Raw genomic sequence first — 20,054 nt, 5'->3', positions numbered from 1 at the left:
TGGATGCCCTCCCTGGAAGGCTGTGTGACCTTCGTGTATCTATGGTCCATCTCTAAAATGGAGGAAATTCAAGTGCTTCCTAAGGTGGCTATGAAGATTAAATGATAAAATATATGTAAATTCCTGAGGACACAGTCTGATACAAAGTGAAGGCTAATTAAAATTTAGCTATTAAAACAGCACTATTTACAATAGGCAAGACATGGAAGCAGCTTAAATGTCCATCAACAGATGAATGGATAAAGTCAATGTGGTACATATATACAATGGAATATTACTCAGCCATAAAAAAATGAAATAATGTCATTTGCGGCAACATGGATGGACCTAGAGATTAGCATATAAAATGAAGAAAGAGAAAGATAAATATGATATTACTTATATGTGGAATCTAAAAAAAGGATACAAATGAACTTATTTATAAAACAGAAATGGACTTACAGACATAGAAAACAAATTTATGGTTACCAAAGAGGATAATGGGGGAGAGGGAATAAATTAGGAGTTTGGGATTAAACTATACACACTACTGGGCTTCCCTGGTGGTGCAGTGGTTGAGAGTCCGCCTGCCGATGCTGCCGATGCAGGGGACACGGGTTCATGCCCCAGTCTGGGAAGACCCCACATGCCGCGGAGCGGCTGGGCCTGTGAGCCATGGCCGCTGAGCCTGTGCGTCTGGAGCCTGTGCTCCGCAACGGGAGAGGCCACAACAGTGAGAGGCCTGCGTACCACAAAAAAAAAAAAAACAGAAACAAAAACAAAACTACTATATATAAAATAGATAAACAACAAGGACCTACTGTATAGCACAGAGACCTATACTCAGTATCTTGTAGTAACCTATAATGGAAAATAATCTTAAAAAGAATATATATATATATATAAAATGGAATCAATTTGCTGTACACCTGAAACTAACACAACACTGTAAATTAACTATACTTCAGTAAAAAATTTTAGCTATTAAATAATCCACGCTTGAGGGACGGATGGAGGTAAGTGGAAGCATAGATGAAATAAGATAATTATCAGCCATAATCATGCTGATAATTGATGAAGCTGGGTGTAAAGTACAAGGGGATTCACGATACTATTGTTTCTACTTTTTTATATGTTTGAAATTTTTTAATAAGTAAAAGTATACATAATAAAAACATTTTAGCTTTTAAATTTATTTTTTGGTTTTGAATTATTTTCTTTGGATATGTTTCTAGAAGTGGGGTCACCAGGTGGGATATTTTCATAATCATTGTTTTGAATATGGCCAAATTGCTTTAGTAAAGGATTGTTTGATACATGGTGCTATCCACAAACTCTAAGTAAGCCAGTTTTATTACAATCTTAAACAGCATAAGATATTACCATTACATGTTTGTCATCCAATTTTATAAATAAAATGACACCTCACAGTTATTTCCCCCCTTTTATTTTTTTTTAAATGTTTCTTTATTTTTGGCTGCATTGGGTCTTTGTTGCTGCGCAGGCTTTCTCTAGTTGCGGCGAGCGGGAGCTACTCTTTGTTGTGGTGCGCGGGCTTCTCGTTGCGGTGGCTTCTCATTACAGAGCACGGGCTCTAGGCACATGGGCTTCAGTAGCTGTGGCATGCGGGCTCAGTAGTTGTGGCTCATGGGCTCTAGAGCACAAGCTTCAGTAGTTGTGGCACATGGGCTTAGTTGCCCTGCGGCATGTGGGATCTTCCCGGACCAGGGATTGAACCCGTTTCCCCTGCACTGGCAGGCGGATTCTTAACCACTGCACTACCAGAGAAGTCCTCCCCCCTTTTAAAGTTAGTAGAACCTTCAAGCATTTTCTTAATTGTGGTCACTGGTCGTCATCATTTATAAATTTTTAAGTTATTTACTTCTGTCCTTGGTCCTTTCATCTATAAGGGTTTTACAGGATTCATTTTACGAGAGCAGTATAATAGTTTGGTGGAATTAAACTCATTTTAACTGTCATATTTCATTTTTAAGTGAAAGGAGAAACTGTCATCACTATGCAGGTATTGTGATATTTGATTGAAACATTCCTTCTTTAATATGTATTCATGGCAAACATATTTTTTGACACTTTTAATGATTATGATCTCCACGTCTTATTTATCTGGAATAAGTTCTTGATTTATGGCTGCTATAAATGCGTGGTCAAGCTATGATGAATTGCTCTGAGGTGGCCACCACCACTGTTCTTTATATAGCGTCCCCTCAGTGTGCTGTCATCCTGACTGTGGACCATCTGCCACCAGAGGCCAGGCTGCAGATGTCCCTTGTCAATGAACTTTGACCTCAGTAAATTTGCAGGTGTCTTTGGAAGGGCAGGGAAACTACCATTCTGCTTTTACGGTATTCCACGTTTATAATGAACATACTCATGTTTGCTTTCTCTCTTCATCCGTCCCTGCTTTTCATGATACTAATCAGAATTGCTAATTCCAATACAGATCATAATCACAGATTCTCTGTAGCTCTTAAAATGTGTTCAGCTGCCTATCATTCAGATACTGAGTAATGTTTTTACTCATCTTTTCAGTTTCCTCCTACGGGGCTGGCACATTTCTGTTATATTATTACAGCCTACATATTTAAAATTTTAGAATGCTAAGGCCTAATATTGTTCAGTGGTTTATTTAAACTTTATAGTTTTCTGTGTTTAAACCTATAATTTGTAAATGATAGCTTTTTGAAATGGATTTCTGGTCTACTGGAGAGCCACATTTTATGCCATCTTCGTAACCATAGGGACTGAAAGGTGACAGTGTATGAAGCCCTCTATATTTCATTTTCATATTATTTATTACTTGACAAATGGCAAGCGGGGCATAAAATTGGTTTGTCAGATTTGCATAAGAACTTTCTTACAAAAAGCTTTTATAGTACACAACACGTACGCAAATTCTCATATAATCGTCCTTTTGAGATCAGCCTGGTAGTTTTGTTGCTGTTCTTTTCTTTTTTCATTTTTTTGGAAAACTTTTTTTAGTATATATCTATATTTATTTTATTTAGGAATAATTGATACCAGGTGTACAACATAATGATTCGACATTTTTATACATAGCAAAATGATCACCAGGATAAGTCTAGGTAACATCCATCACCATACAGTTATAAGCGTTTTTCCCTTTTTTCTTGTGATGAGGACTTTTAAGATCTACTCTTAGCAGCTTTCAAGTGTGCAATATTAACTATAGTTACCATGCACCATGCTGTAGGTCACATCCCCGTGACAATTATTTTATAGCTGGAAGTTTGTAACTTTTGACCCCTGTCACCCATTATACATCCCCCCCCACTCCCACCAGCCCCTGGCAACCACTGTCCTCTGTTGAAAAACTTTTAAAAAAATTTTATTTAAATTTATTTAAAATTTTGAATTTTATTTTATTTTTTTATACAGCAGGTTCTTATTAGTCATCCATTTTATACACATCAGTGTATACATGTCAATCCCAATCACCCAATTCATCACACCACCTTCCCCACCCCACTGTCGCTTTCCCCCCTTGGCGTCCATACGTTTGTTGTCTACATCTGTGTCTCAATTTCTACCCTGCAAACTGGTTCATCTGTACCATTTTTCTAGGTTCCACATATATGCGTTAATATACGATATTTGTTTTTCTCTTTCTGACTGACTTCACTCTGTATGACAGTCTCTAGATCCATCCGCGTCTCAACAAATGAAATGAAATGAAAAACTTTTAAGATTAAAAAAATCTGCCATGATGGAAAGAGCCTATCAGTTGTTTAAAGTAAAGATGCGAAATTGAAAGTAAGACTTCCCCCCCCTTTTTTGTCAGTAATCTTTAGAAAAGTTCAAATAAACTTTAAGCCTGAGTTTGACATAAGATTATGTGATTGGCTAAATGTGGATACTGGTTATGAGACTTAAATAAGCAAAAGTCCCTTTTAAAAGCTCTGATACTCATAATCAGGAAAAACAGAGTTCTAAAACTTTTATATAAATCTAAATTGTGTCTACGACTATGTGTTTGTGGGTATGTTGTATATATATTTTATAAAACGTATGAAAACAATTCCCAAAATAGTGTTTCTACTTCGATAAATATAATTACAAGTGTGGATATAAACATCCCGGTTAAACAAAGAAATAGCAAAAGGGTGAGCTTTTGAGTTTTTCAAAATGTTGATTGTAGTCATTTTAGGAAAGATGTATCATTACTTGTCAAACAGCCAGTAGGTTCATCCCAGGGTAGAGGGAGTCAGGGCTGTCCTCCTAGATACACTGATCTCCCCTGGCAGTTCTAGCTTCACTGTGAAACTTGAGGATGATAACATTTAAGATAGAGGAATTTGTTCATGTGTGGGTAGTAAACTCAATTTAGCATACTCTCCTGATATAGTCCCTGTTCCTTGCCCTGGTACAAACACTCTTCTCAGACTATCGGTGAGTTATCTCACTAATTGTTTTACCCACATTCGAGGACCTTTCCTCCTCTGCATTCCATGCTGAACATAAAGAGGCACCTGCCTGACTTCCTACCCAGTTCACAGTGTCAAGGTGAATGTGGCCAAATCTGTCTGCTTCTTGGCCTCCTGTGGTCCTCCTAGACCATCGTATCTTCCTTTTTATGGACCGAGTCCCTGAAGAGAAGCAGCCTCCCGACCCCGGGGCTGACAGGGAGCTGCCCTCGCACCCTCCTCCTGCTTGGACATCCCCCCACTTCATTCATTCAAACAATCACCTGGCTTTCATTGTCTTCCCTTTCTCTCGTTAAGTTCTCTTGGTCATTTTAAAATACACTCGGGGTTCAAGCGGGTTCACAGGTCAAACCTGATTTACAATGAGTGGCTGGAGATCTAACCAGTAGTAGAGTTTTCACTCCAGGTCTGCATATTGCATCTCTGTTGCTGAGAGGCAGCCTGTGTTTTAACCCTGATTCTGCCAGGTACTGCGCTGTGACCTTGGGCAAGTCACTTAAACTCTCTGTGTCTGAGATTTTTTTATAATGGAGATGATAAAAATCCTTATAGAGCCGTAGTGGAAATTGAATGAATGGATAAAGCGTCCATGATGGCGCCTGTCAGAAAGTAAGTGCCACGGAACTTGTACTGTAGTCATTGCTGTGCTCCTCCCAGGGGAGGGCCTGTGACTTGCCGTTGCTATCAGCTTCCCTGGAGGCTCGCAGCTGACCCGGGCCTCTCTTCCCTTGGCACAGTGACGTTTGCGCTTTGGCTAGTGGCCTGTTCCTGTGTTTATTTTAGAATCCATCCTAAAACGAACATCCTCAAATACGTCTATTAGCTGGTCATGACAAAAATACCAGAATTTTTATCAAAGAGATAACACAAGGGCTTCCCTGGTGGCGCAGTGGTTGGGAGTCCGCCTGCCGATGCAGGGGACACGGGTTCGTGCCCCGGTCCGGGAGGATCCCACATGCCGCGGAGCGGCTGGGCCCGTGAGCCATGGCCGCTGAGCCTGCGCGTCCGGAGCCTGTGCTCCGCAACGGGAGAAGCCGCGACAGTGAGAGGCCCGCGTACCGCAAAAAAAAAAAAAAAAAAAAAAGAGAAAACACAAGCTGCAGTATATGGGCACAACGCTGTAAGAGTTAAAACACACCTGTCAAATGACTCTAGGTTGGCTGAAAACCAAAACAAAACGAGTTTGCTTTCATCCCCTATTTACTTTTTGGCCACCTAGAAAGCCACCAGCTCTCACCTGATGAGGACATTCACTCACGGGCTGACCATCTGGGTCCTGGGTGGCGTTAATAGTCTTCTGCCTAAAGCGGCTCTTGCCTAGCTGGAGAACTGCATCTTGATAAGCTGCACTTCAAAGTAAAGAAGACATAGAACATCATTGCTGGTCCGCGCACTAACCTTCGGGATCTGGGCGAGTAAAGCGGTGCAAAGTGGTGTCTCGGGATCAGCCAGGTCTGTGCCATGACGGCCGTGCCTTCAGTCAGTTTTCATTCATGGGTGCTGAACCTCGGAGAGGCTGTCGCTCTGAGAAACTTGGATCACTCCTTAAAGAGTGAGTAACAAGAAATCAACTTTCTAGACACCACCGCTTTTCCGATGTACCACATCTGGAGGGGGTGGCGACTAGCAGGGAGGGCTCTGACTCTGTCCTGAGCCTGCAGCTGGCGGTGGACCATCTGTGGCCAGTGCCAAGCTAACAGGTAGTCTCTGGTTATGTGCCTGTATCAGTGATTAGTAAAGAGCAGAAGGCATGAGAGACACGTGCATAACTGGGAATAGTGTCTTTTTATTCCTCATATAAATTTGTGGTGAACCATTTGGTTGGTCCCTTTGGAGATTTGGCATTTGTTTAGAATTTCTTACCTATCTTAATTTACAATGGGATCGTTATTTTTCTCTCTTTTATAAAATTGAAGTATAGTTGATTTACAATATCATGTTAGTTTCAGGTGTTCAGCACAGCGATTCAGTTATACGTGTGTGTACATATATATATTATATATATATATATATATATATATATATATTCTTCTTCAGATTCACTTCCCTTATAGCTTATTACAAAACATTGAGTATAGTACCTTGTGCTATACAGTAGGTCCTTGTTGGTTCTCTATTTTATATATTGTATAGTAGTGTGTATATGTTAATCCCAGTTTTCTAAGCTAGATATCTTTGGAATAGAAATTTTACTCAGCTTCTACTTATACTGAGGGTAATCCACCACAGTCTACCAGTCCTGGTCTTTGAATGGTTTTAGGGGGCTCTGAAAGAGAAAAAAAAGAGTTGCTCAGCGACAGTGCCATAATGTAAGGGTGTGAGTCACCATTATGTTCCCCAGCCAGAGTTGCTGGGACAAAATGAGATGAGTCATGTTGAAAGACCCATGTCTGACACGTGGTATGTGATCATTAGTTCCTCTCCCCACAGGGTTAATTAGTACTTAGAACACTGAAATAGGTTTCACTAAGAAAACCAACAGCTCCATAAAAGTAATGTATAGCATTTATTTTTATAGTTATTTCTTAAAAATCAATATTGCAAACATACCAAAATAATTGAAAATCAGCATATACCCCAATGTACCACATAGGTTTCAAATGTTAAAATTTTGCCATAAATGCCTTAAATTCTTAATGACATGAAACCTTACAAATATAGTGGTAAGTCACCTTCCCTACCTTAGCATACCTCATCCTTTCCCTGACTTTTGCGAGAGAACTCTATCCTGGTGGAGTGCATTCTCCCCATCAGTGTTTTTAACTTAGACTACCTACGTATGTATTCATAAATAACATATAGTGTTGTATGTTCTAAAAAGTTTACGTAAGCAGTATAATAATGTAGTGCATCCTTTGAACCTGTGTTTTTCACATACTCATTTGAGGTTTGAGTGTAGAACTTACTTCCTTTTAGCTGCTGTGTAGGATACCGTTGCCTGAAATATTCCATAACTGATTTAGATACTTCACATATGTTATTTATTTATCACAAAACACTGTGAGGTGTTTTTGACTCAGTTTCAGAGCATGTACTCAAATCCAGGTTTCTCCAATTCCATTAAGCCATGCTTTCAATAAATATCAGCAAAATAAAGTTGGAAAGAATGAGCTGGCAGGCTGTCTGCTAGTGTGTATCTCTGGGATCTGAACGTAAGGGAACTTGGTGGTTATCTCTCCTCCTGGCCTGGGGCAGGCAAGATCAGGGCAGCCTAGTCTGCACTGGGGCTACTAGGGCTGCACTGCAGGAGGACCCAGGGTCGGCGGGAGTCAGCTGCAAATGTGGTAAATCAATGACATTTAGAAAAGAATTGAAGTTGATTTACAATGTTGTGTTTCAAGTATACAGCAAAGTGATTCAGTTATACATATATAAATACGTACATATACTCTTTTTCAGATTTTTTCCACAGATATAGTTCCCTGTGCTATACAGTAGATCCTTGTTGTTCACCCATTTTGTATATAGCAGTGTGTATCTGTTCATCCCAAACTCCCAATTTATTTCTCCTCCCCACCTCTACCCACTTTGGTAACCATAAGTTTGTTTTCCACGTCTGAGTCTATTTCTGTTTTGTAAACAAGTTCACCTGTATCGTTTTTTTTAGATTCTACATAAAAGTGATATCATATGATACTTATCTTTGTCTGATTTTTTTCACTTTGTATGATAATCTCTAGTTCTATCCATGTTGCTGCATATAGCACTATTTCATTCTTTTTAATGGCTGAGTAATATTCCTGTGTGTGTGTGTGTGTGTGTGTGTGTGTGTGTGTATACACCACATCTTCTTTATCCACTCATCCTAAATGGACATTTAGGTTGCTTCCATGTCTTGGCTATTGTGAATAGTGCTGCTGTGAACATTGGGTGTGTGTATCTTTTCTAATTAGCGTTCTCTCCAGATATCAATGCCATTTTTGAGGCCTAAAAGACCCTGAGGGACAGAGAGAGGTTTTAAAAGAAGTGTTTAGTCATGGACCCAGCCATCAAGGAATTTAAAATCTAGCAAGGGAGACAAAACTAACATGAAACAGAGCAACTGGATGCAGAACAGCTCGGTGTGTGCTGTGCCCCCGCCATCTTTTACAGAACTGGGATATCCTGTATCCTGTATTTTTCTCCGCATCTTGATTTCTCCCTCAACAATACCTTCTGGAAATCCTCTCAAGGCATCTAGCATAGAACTAATTTATTTTTAAAGCCTGTGTAATATTCCATGCTATGGACATATCGTCATTTATTTGACTATTCTCTTATTAATGGGTCATCTCCTATTCACTGTTAGTGGCTAAAAAACTTTAATAATTAATGTCCTCGTATATATGTCCCTGTGTGTTCAGATTTCTGCAGGAGAGTTTACCAAGAGTGGCATGATTGGAGAGGGGAGGGTATATGTATTTTTAATTTTAATTGATGCTGCCAGATTGCTTTCTAAAAAGGCTAGAATTCATATTTCCCCACCACCAATGTATGAGTGTCCTCTCCTGACATTGTCACTTCTAACAGTTATATCTCTTTTTAAGTGTCTGACAGTATATAAAGTTATATCCAATTATCCTCATTTTCTGCAGCCACTGGGCAATATAAATACCTTTTTTGGACATTATGTTGGTTATTTTTGCTGTGTTGTCTACTGCTCGTCTTTTGCCTGATTGATATTATTAGCCTTTGTGTTTTTCCTTGGTTAGTTTGTAAGAGCTATTTATATAGAACAGATATCAACACTTTGTCATCTGTGTTACAAATATTTGGACCAGCAATATCATTTGTCTGTTGGCTTTGTTTACCAGCCAGATCACTGAAGGAGGATAGCAGCAAACTGAGTTTCATCAGCTCAAAGAAAAATCTAATTAGTTCCATAAGTTTAAGTAACCTTTTGGAAGGGTCCATGAGTGAAGTATGATGTCAATGGGTACGGTACAATCTGTTCGTTGACGAATGTGGTAACTCACTGCATCAGCCAAATTTTCTGTCACTCGTGCTTTTCTGATGTTCTTCAAGCCACAGGGAGGAATACTTACATGTGTGCCTGATGTATAGGAAAACACAGTTTGATTTTCAAGCAGCTCTAATGCACTCAGCTCATCTCTCTTCCTTATGGACATAGAGTCCTGAAATACTGTATGTTTTTTAATTTTTATCTTTTTAGAAATCACACCATCCTCAAAGCCTCATCCACCTGTTGTGGGCAAAGTGACTCATCACAGCATTGAATTATACTGGGACCTGGAGAAGAAAGTCAAGCGGCAGGGACCCCAGGAGCAGTGGTTCAGGTTTTCTATTGAAGAAGAAGACCCCAAAATGCACACTTATGGTATCATTTATACGTAGGTGCAATGTTGAACTGCTTAACATTTTGCTTTGATTTCTTGATTAGCCGGAATGGTTTCTATTGTCTCCGAGAAGACTCATTGTGAAATTGAAGGAATGAGTCGGCATCATTTGCATTCATTCTTTTCATGAGTGATGAATTTTGGAAACTAAGGGTGAGCAGTCCCTTTGAAATTAAACCTCCTAGACCTTTGAGAGCTCCTTGGGCTTCTGAGATATTCTAATGGTATATTTTAACAATCCAAAACGTAGAGACAGAATCAAAGGAGAGTTGGATGAAATCAGATGAGGTTCCCCTCGGGCTGTGCTGTTCACAGACATGACAGCTTCCGGGACCTCGGGAAGTTGCTCCCTTGTTAACTCTTTCCAGCCAACCTGCTACCCCTCTCAGCCTCCATCAGAACCTGTCTTTTTTGCCTTTTCCTTGAATGCACGTCCTTCTATTTTTATACAGCTGGTTCCTTTACACCATGCACATATCATATCAAATACTGGCCCCTCCTCAAAAGGCCACCCGAGGTAGCCGTTCTTCCACCCAGCTCTCCTCTCTGCCACGACCTTGTTTCATTTGCATTGTGAAACCTAGCTCTGCCGGAGTCATTTTACTGTTTACTGTTCATTTTCTCTCTCCCTACCAGCATCTAAACTCCACGAGAAGCAGGTAAGATTCCTGCTTGCTTAAGGCTCTTTCCCCAGCTCCTAGGCAGTGTCAGCACATAGGAGGCCCTCAAAATATTTGTTGTTGAATAAATAAATGAATGCAGCAGGAATAATCAAGAAGTCTTTTTTTTTTTTTTTCTTAGCCTTCACTTCAATCCTTATTTCTTCCTTTGACAGCTTTACTGCTTGCAAAATGACTTTGTGTTTTAGGAAGAAGACCAGAAATGAGATGCAGATATGGTTTTATATTAAACTTTTAATTTTGACATAATTGTAGCTTCACATCTGGCTGTAAGAAACAATACAGAGAAATCCCAGGTACCTTTTACCATTCTCCCCAGTGGTAACATTACGGAAAACTGTAGGGCAATATCACAGCGGGCATCCTGGCACTGCTACAGTCAGGGAAGAGTTGCAGCGCTTTGCTGGACTTTTCTCCAGGTGGTATTGTGGTAAGGGTGCTGATGTGAGGGTCCATACGCAGGCTTCGACTGTTACCTGAACCATGGTGTCCCTGCGATTTGATGAACGATTCTTTGTACCTAGAAAAGAAAACATGCATTTACCTGAAATGTAGTTGCCATATGAAAATAATTCCTGGCCCGACTACTTGAAATGTTATTTTAATCATGTCATGTCATGTGTTATTCTCTGGTAAGTAGTTTCCACCCAAAAGCATGAATGATGATGTAACAAGTATTTCTGTGGAGAGAGAAAAAGGTATTTTATTTCCCCTGTTTCTCTTGCACCACAAACCGTGCTTGGCAGGTTAGGTGGGGCTGTCCTGGGTGCTCCGTTGTGTCTCCATTTCTCCTTTGCTGGGTGATCAGCCATGTCCACTGGCCTCCAGCCTGTGTGTCTCTGCGTTGTTATGTTTTCCCCAGAGACCTGAGTGCTGTCTGGCCCCAGGAACTCACCTGGATGGTTGCCTGGCATTGCAGAGCCAGCAGCGAGGCCTTCAGACCCCCAACTCTAAGCAAGGTTGTGAGATGCTCACGTTCCCTCGGAGAATTAGCACAAACCTTGACACTAGGTGGCAGAGTTAGACTGTGTTAATCTTGACCCCTTTCCTCCATTATATCGCTTTTCCCTAGGTGTATCGTTAAAACTAGCAAATGCCTTTCTTTGACAACGCGATTATCTAGACTGTCTGACCTTGGGATTGGGGATTTAAGAACTTCGTTTTGACTTGTCAGTTTCTGTTCATCTTTTCCAACAGCCAGTCTTGAATCAGTGCTGTTGTCTTTGACGTGGGCTCTCCTCACAGCCAGGTATATCTAGTTTTCATGAGTTCTCCCTTTGCACATCCCTTCTATGCTTTCCCTTGTTAGATTGTGGCATTTCCCCTACTAGGATGCAAGTAGGATCTGTTTTCTGACTAGTCATTGCTGAATCCCCAGGTCCTACAACCGTCCAGCTTCTTTGCTGATTGAATGAATTGGCCATATCCCTCTTTTCTTGCCCTCTCTCCCTTCCTTCTATCTTGCGAGGTTAATTTTCTTTTTAATCTTCCTTTTGTCAAATTGTCTTCGATGGGTTTCCATTGCTTGAAGAATGAAGGTCCGACTCCTAACACGAACATCTGATGATCTTCACAGTTTGCCCACAAACTGCCTTTCTTGCTGTTTCTTATTTCTGGGCATCAACCTTCTGAAGAAATCTGCTTTACTGTCCTTCGAGTATGCCTTGACTTCTCCTGCATGTGTGTTCAGCTGTTCTCTCTGTTCAGACAAATCTCCCCTGCTCCATCCTTTCTTCCACCCAAGTCAGATTCTACCTCGACTGAGAAGATCCCTTTACTATCCTGTTATCTATCCCTCTAAATTCCTATGACAATTGGTACCCTTATCATGCGTTTCATTCATTCAGTCAGCACCTACTATGTGCCACACACTGTTTTGGATGCCGGGGATACAGCACTAGACAAACAGACAAAAATTCCTCCCTCATGATGAGGAAGACAAACGATAAATAAGATACATAAGTAAAAATGTAGTGTGTCAGATGGTGGTTAAGTACCAAGTGGAAAGCAGAGGAGAACAGTTGGAGGCTTGGAGTGGAGGTGAAGAAGGCTTCACTGAGAAGGGAATCTGTGTAAAGAAGCAAGTGAGGGGTATCTGGAGCCTCATGGGTATCTGGAAGAACATTCCAGGCAGAAGACACAGCAGGCAAAAATGTCTGGAGGCGGGATTGTGCCTGGCGTTCCAGAAACACTGAGGAGTGAAGTGAATAAGCAATGGGATGGGGCCAGCGTGGGGACGGGGCTTGGGGGCTGTCACTTTGTGAGGTGAGAAGCCACTGGACACTGATAAACTGGGGAGGGCTATGGTGCTTATGCTCCATGAGGGTCACTCTGCCTGCTGAGAGGAGGACAGGCTGTGAGGAGGAAAGGCGGCCAGAGCAGGGAGGACTAATTAGGGAGCTTCTGCAATAATTTAGGTGGGAGATAACAGAACAGAGTGTGAAAAGTGGTGAAACCAGGGCTTTGGAAGATAGATTTGAAGAATTTGCTGGTGCACCAGATATGGGATGTGAGAGAAAGAGGGTAGTCAAGGGGCATCAGTAGCATCTCAGGATCGACCCCATTGGGCTGCAGGAAACAGCAGCTCCGGAACCTCAGTGGCTCCCAACAGCAGCCGTGTGTTTCCCACGCAGAACACCCGTGGTGTGTCGCCAGGCTGGTGGAGTAGCCTCTGCCTGAACGTGGCTACTCATGGTGCCAGAAGAGGCAGAGATTGGGGCTCCCCGTTTCTTGAAGCTTCCACCCGGAATGACACACTGCACCTCTGTTTATACTTCATTGCTCAGAGCAAGTCCTGCCACGTCTGAGCTCCACAGCACTGGGATATAGAATCCTTGGGAGGGCACCAAGTACCTGTGAACAAAATCCAGTCTTCCACAGGTGGCACCAAGGTTTTGGCCTGAGCAGCTCAAACCACGGAGACTCGGGATGGAGCGGAAGCTCGTTTGGGGACGATCAGGCATCCAGGTGGAGACATCAAGGAGGCAGTTGGGGAAGAACCAGCCAGGAGAGAGTCTGGGCTGGAGAAATGGATTTCAGAGTCATCAGCAGGTGGCGGGATTGGAAAGCTGGGGGTGGAACATAGTGGGAGAAGAGAAGTCTGGCAACTGAGTCTCTGGGCATTTCAGTACTTACTTTGTTATGTTTCATGTTTGCTCAGCTCTTGCATCAGATATTTGCTTTGGCTGATAACAGAAATAATGGTATGCTTTACACTTTGATATATTTCCTCTACTGGAAGTAGAACTTGGAAAAGTTCTAAGATTGCTTCATCCTTTGAGCTACCATGCCTGGGCGGTGTAAAGTAGTGCATCTCCAGACGTTCGATACACAGCTGCTCTGAGACATCCCTGTGTCTGTGCTGCAGTTGGTGTCACCCCTGTGTCTGCATTGTAGTCGTGGAGGACCCTAGTGGGCAGCTGTGTCTCTGGTCCTCTCCATGGGACCACCTCTACTGATGCTGTGAGAGCCTCCAGCCTCCAATCACGGTGCCCAGTGGCATCTGTTTTCTCAGACGGTTCTGTAATTTATCTTTCCAGGGGTTATGAAGGTGCTATTTGCTTCATGGTGATCTTATGATGTTTAGCACCATTGGATTTTATTGGGGGCACTTTTAGTTTTATTTTGGTCTAAAACTATGTTAAGTCTTTGCCACCTGGCAATTAAATTCCATTGAGGTTTGAGCATTGTAGTCTCACTGAGTTCCTAAAGACCTTTTCAGATGCCACAAGTTGAGGACTCAGTTTCTATGATTCAAATAGCTATAGTTATACACCTCTGCTCGTGTAACAATAAAACCCACCCACTCACAAGATTACTTTGTGCCAAGCTGATATATTTTAGTTTATTGTTGTTGTTGTTATTTTTTTTTAAACCATGCAGTTTTTCTGAACATTTGTCTTGGTTTCAGAGCTTTTTCTTTCATGGTAAATATATTTGTATCTAGTTTTTTGTATTTTGTTGTTTTTTTTTTTTTTTTGCATTACACGGGCCTCTCACTGTTGTGGCCTCTCCCGTTGCGGAGCACAGGCTCCGGACGTGCAGGCTCAGCGGCCATGGCTCAGAGAGGCCCAGCCGCTCTGCGGCATGTGGGATCTTCCCGGACAGGGGCACGAACCCATGTCTCCTGTATCGGAAGGTGGACTCTCAACCACTGCGCCACCAGGGAAGCCTCTGTATCTAGTTTTAACACTCTGTTTTTTTGGCTTCTTAAGGCTGTCGGTATCATTTCCTAATTGTCTTTATTATAGTTTCTTTGTTGTTGGTACATGATGTATCAGTTATCTATTGCTGCGTAACAAACTGTCCCAAACTTAGTGGTTTTGGTCAAAGTGTAAAATACACGCTTGCTCATGATCCTACAATTTGGGCAGCATGGGGAGGGCAAGTCTTTGTTCCACGTGGTCTTGGCTGGTGCAGCTCTTTTGGGGCTGAAGGATGCAAGTGGTGTCACTCATGTGTCTGATGCCTCTGCTGGGGCAGTGGGGCCAGTGGGTGGCTGACCTGTGTTTTCCTTCATTGTCTGGCATCTTCCAGTGACTCTCACCAGCCAACCTCTCCCTCCAGTGGGGAAGTTGAACATCTTTACGTGGCATCTGGCTTCCAAGGGAGCAAGAGCAGAAGCTGTATTAAGGCTGGGCCCAGAATTGCATAGCATCCCTTTGCCACATCCCATCCTATTTACGGGGGGAGGAATTTGACTCTTAACGGTGGGAAGAGTACGTGCAACTGCAGGATGGGAGGGGTAGCTAGAGACCACCTTGACTGACATGGCTTCTTTAGGTGGAGAGAAATATTCTTCAAGGAAGGGTAGTCTCAGTGAAGAGGGCTGCGTCCACCCTTGAAGGGCAGGAGAACACAGACGAAGGTCAGAAGGGCCTCAACGTCCCCTGTCCCCACCCCCCCGCCACCATCTTTTTCTTGGCTCGGTTAGAGCTCTGCCCAAGAAGTCATTTAGGTTTTGGTGCCTGGAGTAACTTGTGATGCAGAAAAGGGGGATCTTCGAGTACTCTGGACTTCATTTCAGCTTAAAATTTTACGTTTTGGATAATCGACAAAGGGAGAGAAACACAAAGGGCAAAGGGTCTTTGGAAATCATTTCCTGTTTTCAAACATGGTCCTCCAGGTCTCTGAGCTGAGACTCCTCTCAGGAGCACAGATCCAGACCTGCCTGATCACCCGGCACTAGATTTTTCTGTCAGTTACCCTTTGCTCTCACCTAACCATTCATCCCCCTGGGATTCCTTGTCCTTCCAGTCCACGTGGCTTCCTCAGACTGCCTGGCTCCTTCCTTCCCCTGCCTATCCTCCTGTCTGTTCTGGAAGTTGCTTGCCCCATGTCTCACTTTACATCAGAGGCCTCTCTGCTAAGGACATGCTTTGGGGCCCCCTCTCCCCTCACTCACTCCTCACGGTAGAGAAATTACTTGTCTGATGGGTGAGTTTGGGAGACAGAAGACCTTCTGGGTTGTCTTAAACTATCCTGAAGGGTTCCCCTCCCCCTGGAGCAATGGTGGGCCTGGCTCTCTATGCACTGGGCACTGTGCCTGCACCTTTGGGGAGACACTGCTTTTCCAGTGGGTTTATCAGTACAACCCCAGCACTGTCATTTCAGTCTGACGCAGCTGTCACGCCTCACTGTCCTGGACTGCCCCTGCCCTTGCACCCGTCAGCAAGAGTTGACAGATGCATCTCGGCCCTGAACTGGTCCAGGGCTGCATCCCCAGCCCGGCCCCGCACCTCCCAGGTAGTGGGCACTAGATAGATTTGGTGAGTTGCATGGAAAGGAATTGATGTATAAATATTTAGGTAGCACATCGACATTTTTGAAAGACTAGTTGTGAACCCCAAAGTATGATTCTGGCCTCTGTACAAGTCTGCTGAGAATGAAGGGAAAGTTATAGACAGAAAATGGGAAAAAAGATGGTAAGCTTGGCATCCGAGGGGCTGTGGAGAGTGTCCTGAAGGGAGGAGGGCAGGGCCTGGGCTGGATGTGGAAGCAGGAAAGAAGAAAAGAGCTGGAGATAGTACATCCTCACCCCGTCTCCACCCGCCCTGCACACACACAGATCAAGTCTTTGAGGTGTAAGGAAAGAAAGATTTAGATGAAGGCTTTGAAAAGAGATACATGGAATTTAATCAGATGCTAAGAAAGGTTTTTGGCAGCAAAGGGGAGCTGAGATTTTGGGACTGTTGGGATAGACATACAACTCCTTGGACCTTTGGAGACCTGGTATGCTAGAAAGTGCGGCAAGTCAAAACCAGACCCCCAGGTCCTGCTTCCCGGCCGGAGGGCCGGGGTCTCGGCCCCTTCACTGGGTCTCAGCGTCTCCTGAGCTAGCAGCAGTGCCCGCCGGCATTTCCTGGTGCTCGTTTTTCAGCTCCAAACGATCCAACTCAAGTCCTTCTGCCTGGAGGCCTGCAGATTTCCATCGCAGGCTCTGATCAGTTTTCTGTTCTCCAAGCGTTCAGCACCTGCTTTCCACAAACGTTTTCCTAGGTGAACCTGACCGTGTGGCGTGATAGAGAGTCATTTCTGTGCTGCCCACCTCCCCAGCTGCTCGGGGGCTCCGACCAGTCACGCCCTCTCCCTGCAGTGGGATTTTGCCCGCAATAGGTACACAGCAGCGCCCATCCACCCGAAGACCCCACCCAGCAATCACATATCTGCTACTTGGACTGCCGAGCTTAGCTTTCAATTGTGAAACTTTGCCATATGAGGACAAAAAAAAAAAAAAAAAAATCATGGGTTGACGTGATCATTTCTCCAAAGTACAAAATTGCGAGCCAGCTGTGTGTCAGCCCTGGGGGAGGGGGGCTGTGGCATCGAGGGCACCTGCCGGGCAGGGGTGGACGCCTGTCCTGTCCTTTGTGCTCAAGAGTTCAGCCCAGGGTGAGAGACAGACAGCCACCAAGGTCAGCTCTGTACCGGGGGTAGACAGTGCTCAGAAATCCCTTCCACTTGCTCTTCTAATACCTTTCAGAGGACGCTGCCCCGATCACCTGGTGTCATCATCACGTGTGTCTCCTTCCGTCTAGGGGATATGCTACTAAGCATGTTGTGGAAGGTCTGGACCCACGGACCCTGTACAGGTTTCGACTGAAGGTCACCAGCCCCTCCGGAGAGCATGAGTACAGCCCGGTGGTCTCGGTATCTACGACCAGTGAGTATGCAGAACTCGAAACTCATTTATCTAAAGGTGACAAGCAATGTGAAGGTGAAGGTATTCTGCTTTCTGCGTGGCCTTACTGGAAGCAGAAACCATTCCATTTTTAAGCACTGTGATAACATTGTTCACTGGCCGGGCCTGGCCGTCGCATAAGGGAAGTCTAATTATGCTTGAACAAATGCAAGAGCTGTTTTGGTGCCAGTGCTTCCCTGGGAGGGCACGTTCAGAAAAAAAGGATGGAGTCACCTTTCTCAGGAAATGGGCCAGAGGGGTGTGGGCCAAGCAAGCGTTCCCACGTGGAGAAACAGGCTGCCCCCCGGGCGACCTCAGGTGGGAGGTCCACTCAGCGTTTCGTCCCTTTTGGACAGCTTCAGTGTGTCCGTCAAGACTTGACGCAGCAGTCTGATCCCTGGGAACCTGTGGGTGAGGAACAGTGAAAAGCGCTGCTTCTGTCCACAGGACGTAGGGAGGGGGCCCCCACAGAGGTGGGGGACAGAGGCCGCATCCTTTGCCCAGGGCAGATCTAAGGGTGCAGATATGTTCTGGGATCAGTATTTTCTTTCTTTTTTTTAAAAAGATTTTTTGTTTTTAATTAATTTATTTTTGGCTGCATTGGGTCTTCGTTGCTGCGCGTGGGCTTTCTCTAGTTGAGGCGAGCGGGGGCTACTCTTTGTTGTGGTGTGTGGGCTTCTCATTGCGGTGGCTTCTCTTGTTGCGGAGCACGGGCTCTAGGAGCGTGGGCTTCAGTAGTTGCAGCACATGGGCTCAGTAGTTGTGGCTCGCGGGCTCTAGAGTGCAGGCTCAGTTGTAGCACATGGGCTCAGTAGCTGTGGCTTGCGGGTTCTAGGGCGCAGGCTCAGTAGTTGTGGTGCACAGGCTTAGTTGCTCAGTGGCATGTGGGATCTTCCCGGACCAGGGCTCAAACGCGTGTCCCCTGCATTGGCAGGCGGATTCTTAACCACCATGCCACCAGGGAAGTCCCTGTGATTGGTATTTTAAAACAGTTTGAAGGTGTGTGTGTATGAAGTGCCATCTTTGAACTAGAATATTGTGAAGATTAAAACGGTCAGAAGTGTTTTTCACTTCTGAAAATACCCGCCCACTGAAAATACAGACAAATCTTTTTTTTTTTTTAAAGAAGATGTTGGGGGTAGGAGTTTATTAATTAGTTAATTAATCTTTGCTGTGTTGGGTCTTCATTTCTGTGTGAGGGCTTTCCCTAGTTGTGGCAAGCAGGGGCCACTCTTCATCACGGTGCACGGGCCTCTCACTATTGCGACTTCTCTTGTTGCAGAGCACAAGCTCCAGACGCACAGGCTCAGTAGTTGTGGCTCACGGGCCTAGTTGCTCTGCGGCATGTGGGATCTTCCCAGACCAGGGCTCGAACCCGTGTCCCCTGCATTGGCAGGCAGATTCTCAACCACTGCGCCACCAGGGAAGCCCCCAGACAAATCTTTTTTTGATTGCACAAAGGGAGTTAAACATTATTTAAAATTTTTGTGAGTTAAACGTTATTTTAAAATTTCAGTCAATGTAGCATTTGGCTTGTATACATATATATATATATATATTTTTTTTTCTTTCTGTGACTTTCAGTTGTGTCCTTTAAGCATTTACTGATGGACATTTTTGTGCAGATGAAAGGTAATTCAGATTTTGAGTTGGTTCATAACACCTTCCGTTGCAAACAAGGCATCAGGGGATTGGATCTCAGTTTAGCAAACTGAGAATTTAGTTCAAACTGAGGGTGGGGATGCCATATACACCCCCAAACAGTGCTCAGCTAGCCGTGGAGAAACAGAGTTTCAGAGGAGACTTTTGACGTGAAATGGTCGATTCCAGAGATGCAGGTCAGGAAAGAGGGCTTGGCCCTGAATCTGGTGAGGGTGAAAGCATTGCTTTTCTATGGGAGATATTGAGCTCCTGGAGTTTTTAGGGGCAAGAAAAGAAGGCAGAGCAGCAGACCGTGCCTTACTTCTCTGTGTGTTGAGGGAAGGCACAGAGAAGGGAGGAGAGGGGGCAGGAGAAAAGTGGGCAAAGGGAGCCCAGCGTGTGGGAGGAGACTCTGGAGGGCAGCTCCCCCAGGCCGCCTTTGGGCTCCCTCCCATCCCCCCACCCCCAGCCAGTGCTGCACTCCTCTGGCTCTGCCCCGGCATTCTGGGGTGCCCTCCCTCCCCACTGCTGGGCCTGCCGTGCCCACTCCGGGCAGAGCTCGGTTCCAGGCCATTCCTCGGGGGGCTTCCCCTTGTTTGCTCCACACTCTGCTCCTCCCAGCACAGAGCTCTGTCTGACCACCTCTAGAAACGCCCCTTGCCCCTTATTTTACGTATTCGTTCATCTTCTTTGTCTTCCACCTACCGTATGTGCTCCTGAGGGGCCAGGGTGATGGGTCAGTCATGTCTCGTTATAGAAGATCCTTAAGAAACGG

At 44.3% G+C, this 20,054-nt stretch overlaps 1 protein-coding gene across 1 annotated transcript in view; it reads left to right on the top strand.

Moving 5' to 3' along the window:
- The window catches only part of FANK1 (fibronectin type III and ankyrin repeat domains 1), a 118,758-nt gene that overhangs the window by 83,153 nt on the left and 15,551 nt on the right, over positions 1-20,054 (top strand). The window contains 2 exon segments of the mRNA XM_081234109.1: positions 9,595-9,772; positions 17,496-17,620. Coding sequence (XP_081090235.1) covers positions 9,595-9,772; positions 17,496-17,620 — 303 coding nt within the window.

The sequence above is a fragment of the Mesoplodon bidens genome, assembly GCF_964165515.1.
Source record: "Mesoplodon bidens genome assembly, chromosome: 1".
Lineage (NCBI taxonomy): Eukaryota > Metazoa > Chordata > Mammalia > Artiodactyla > Ziphiidae > Mesoplodon > Mesoplodon bidens.
Note: the sequence above shows the minus strand (reverse complement) of the source record. Positions and strands in the feature narration are given on the sequence as shown.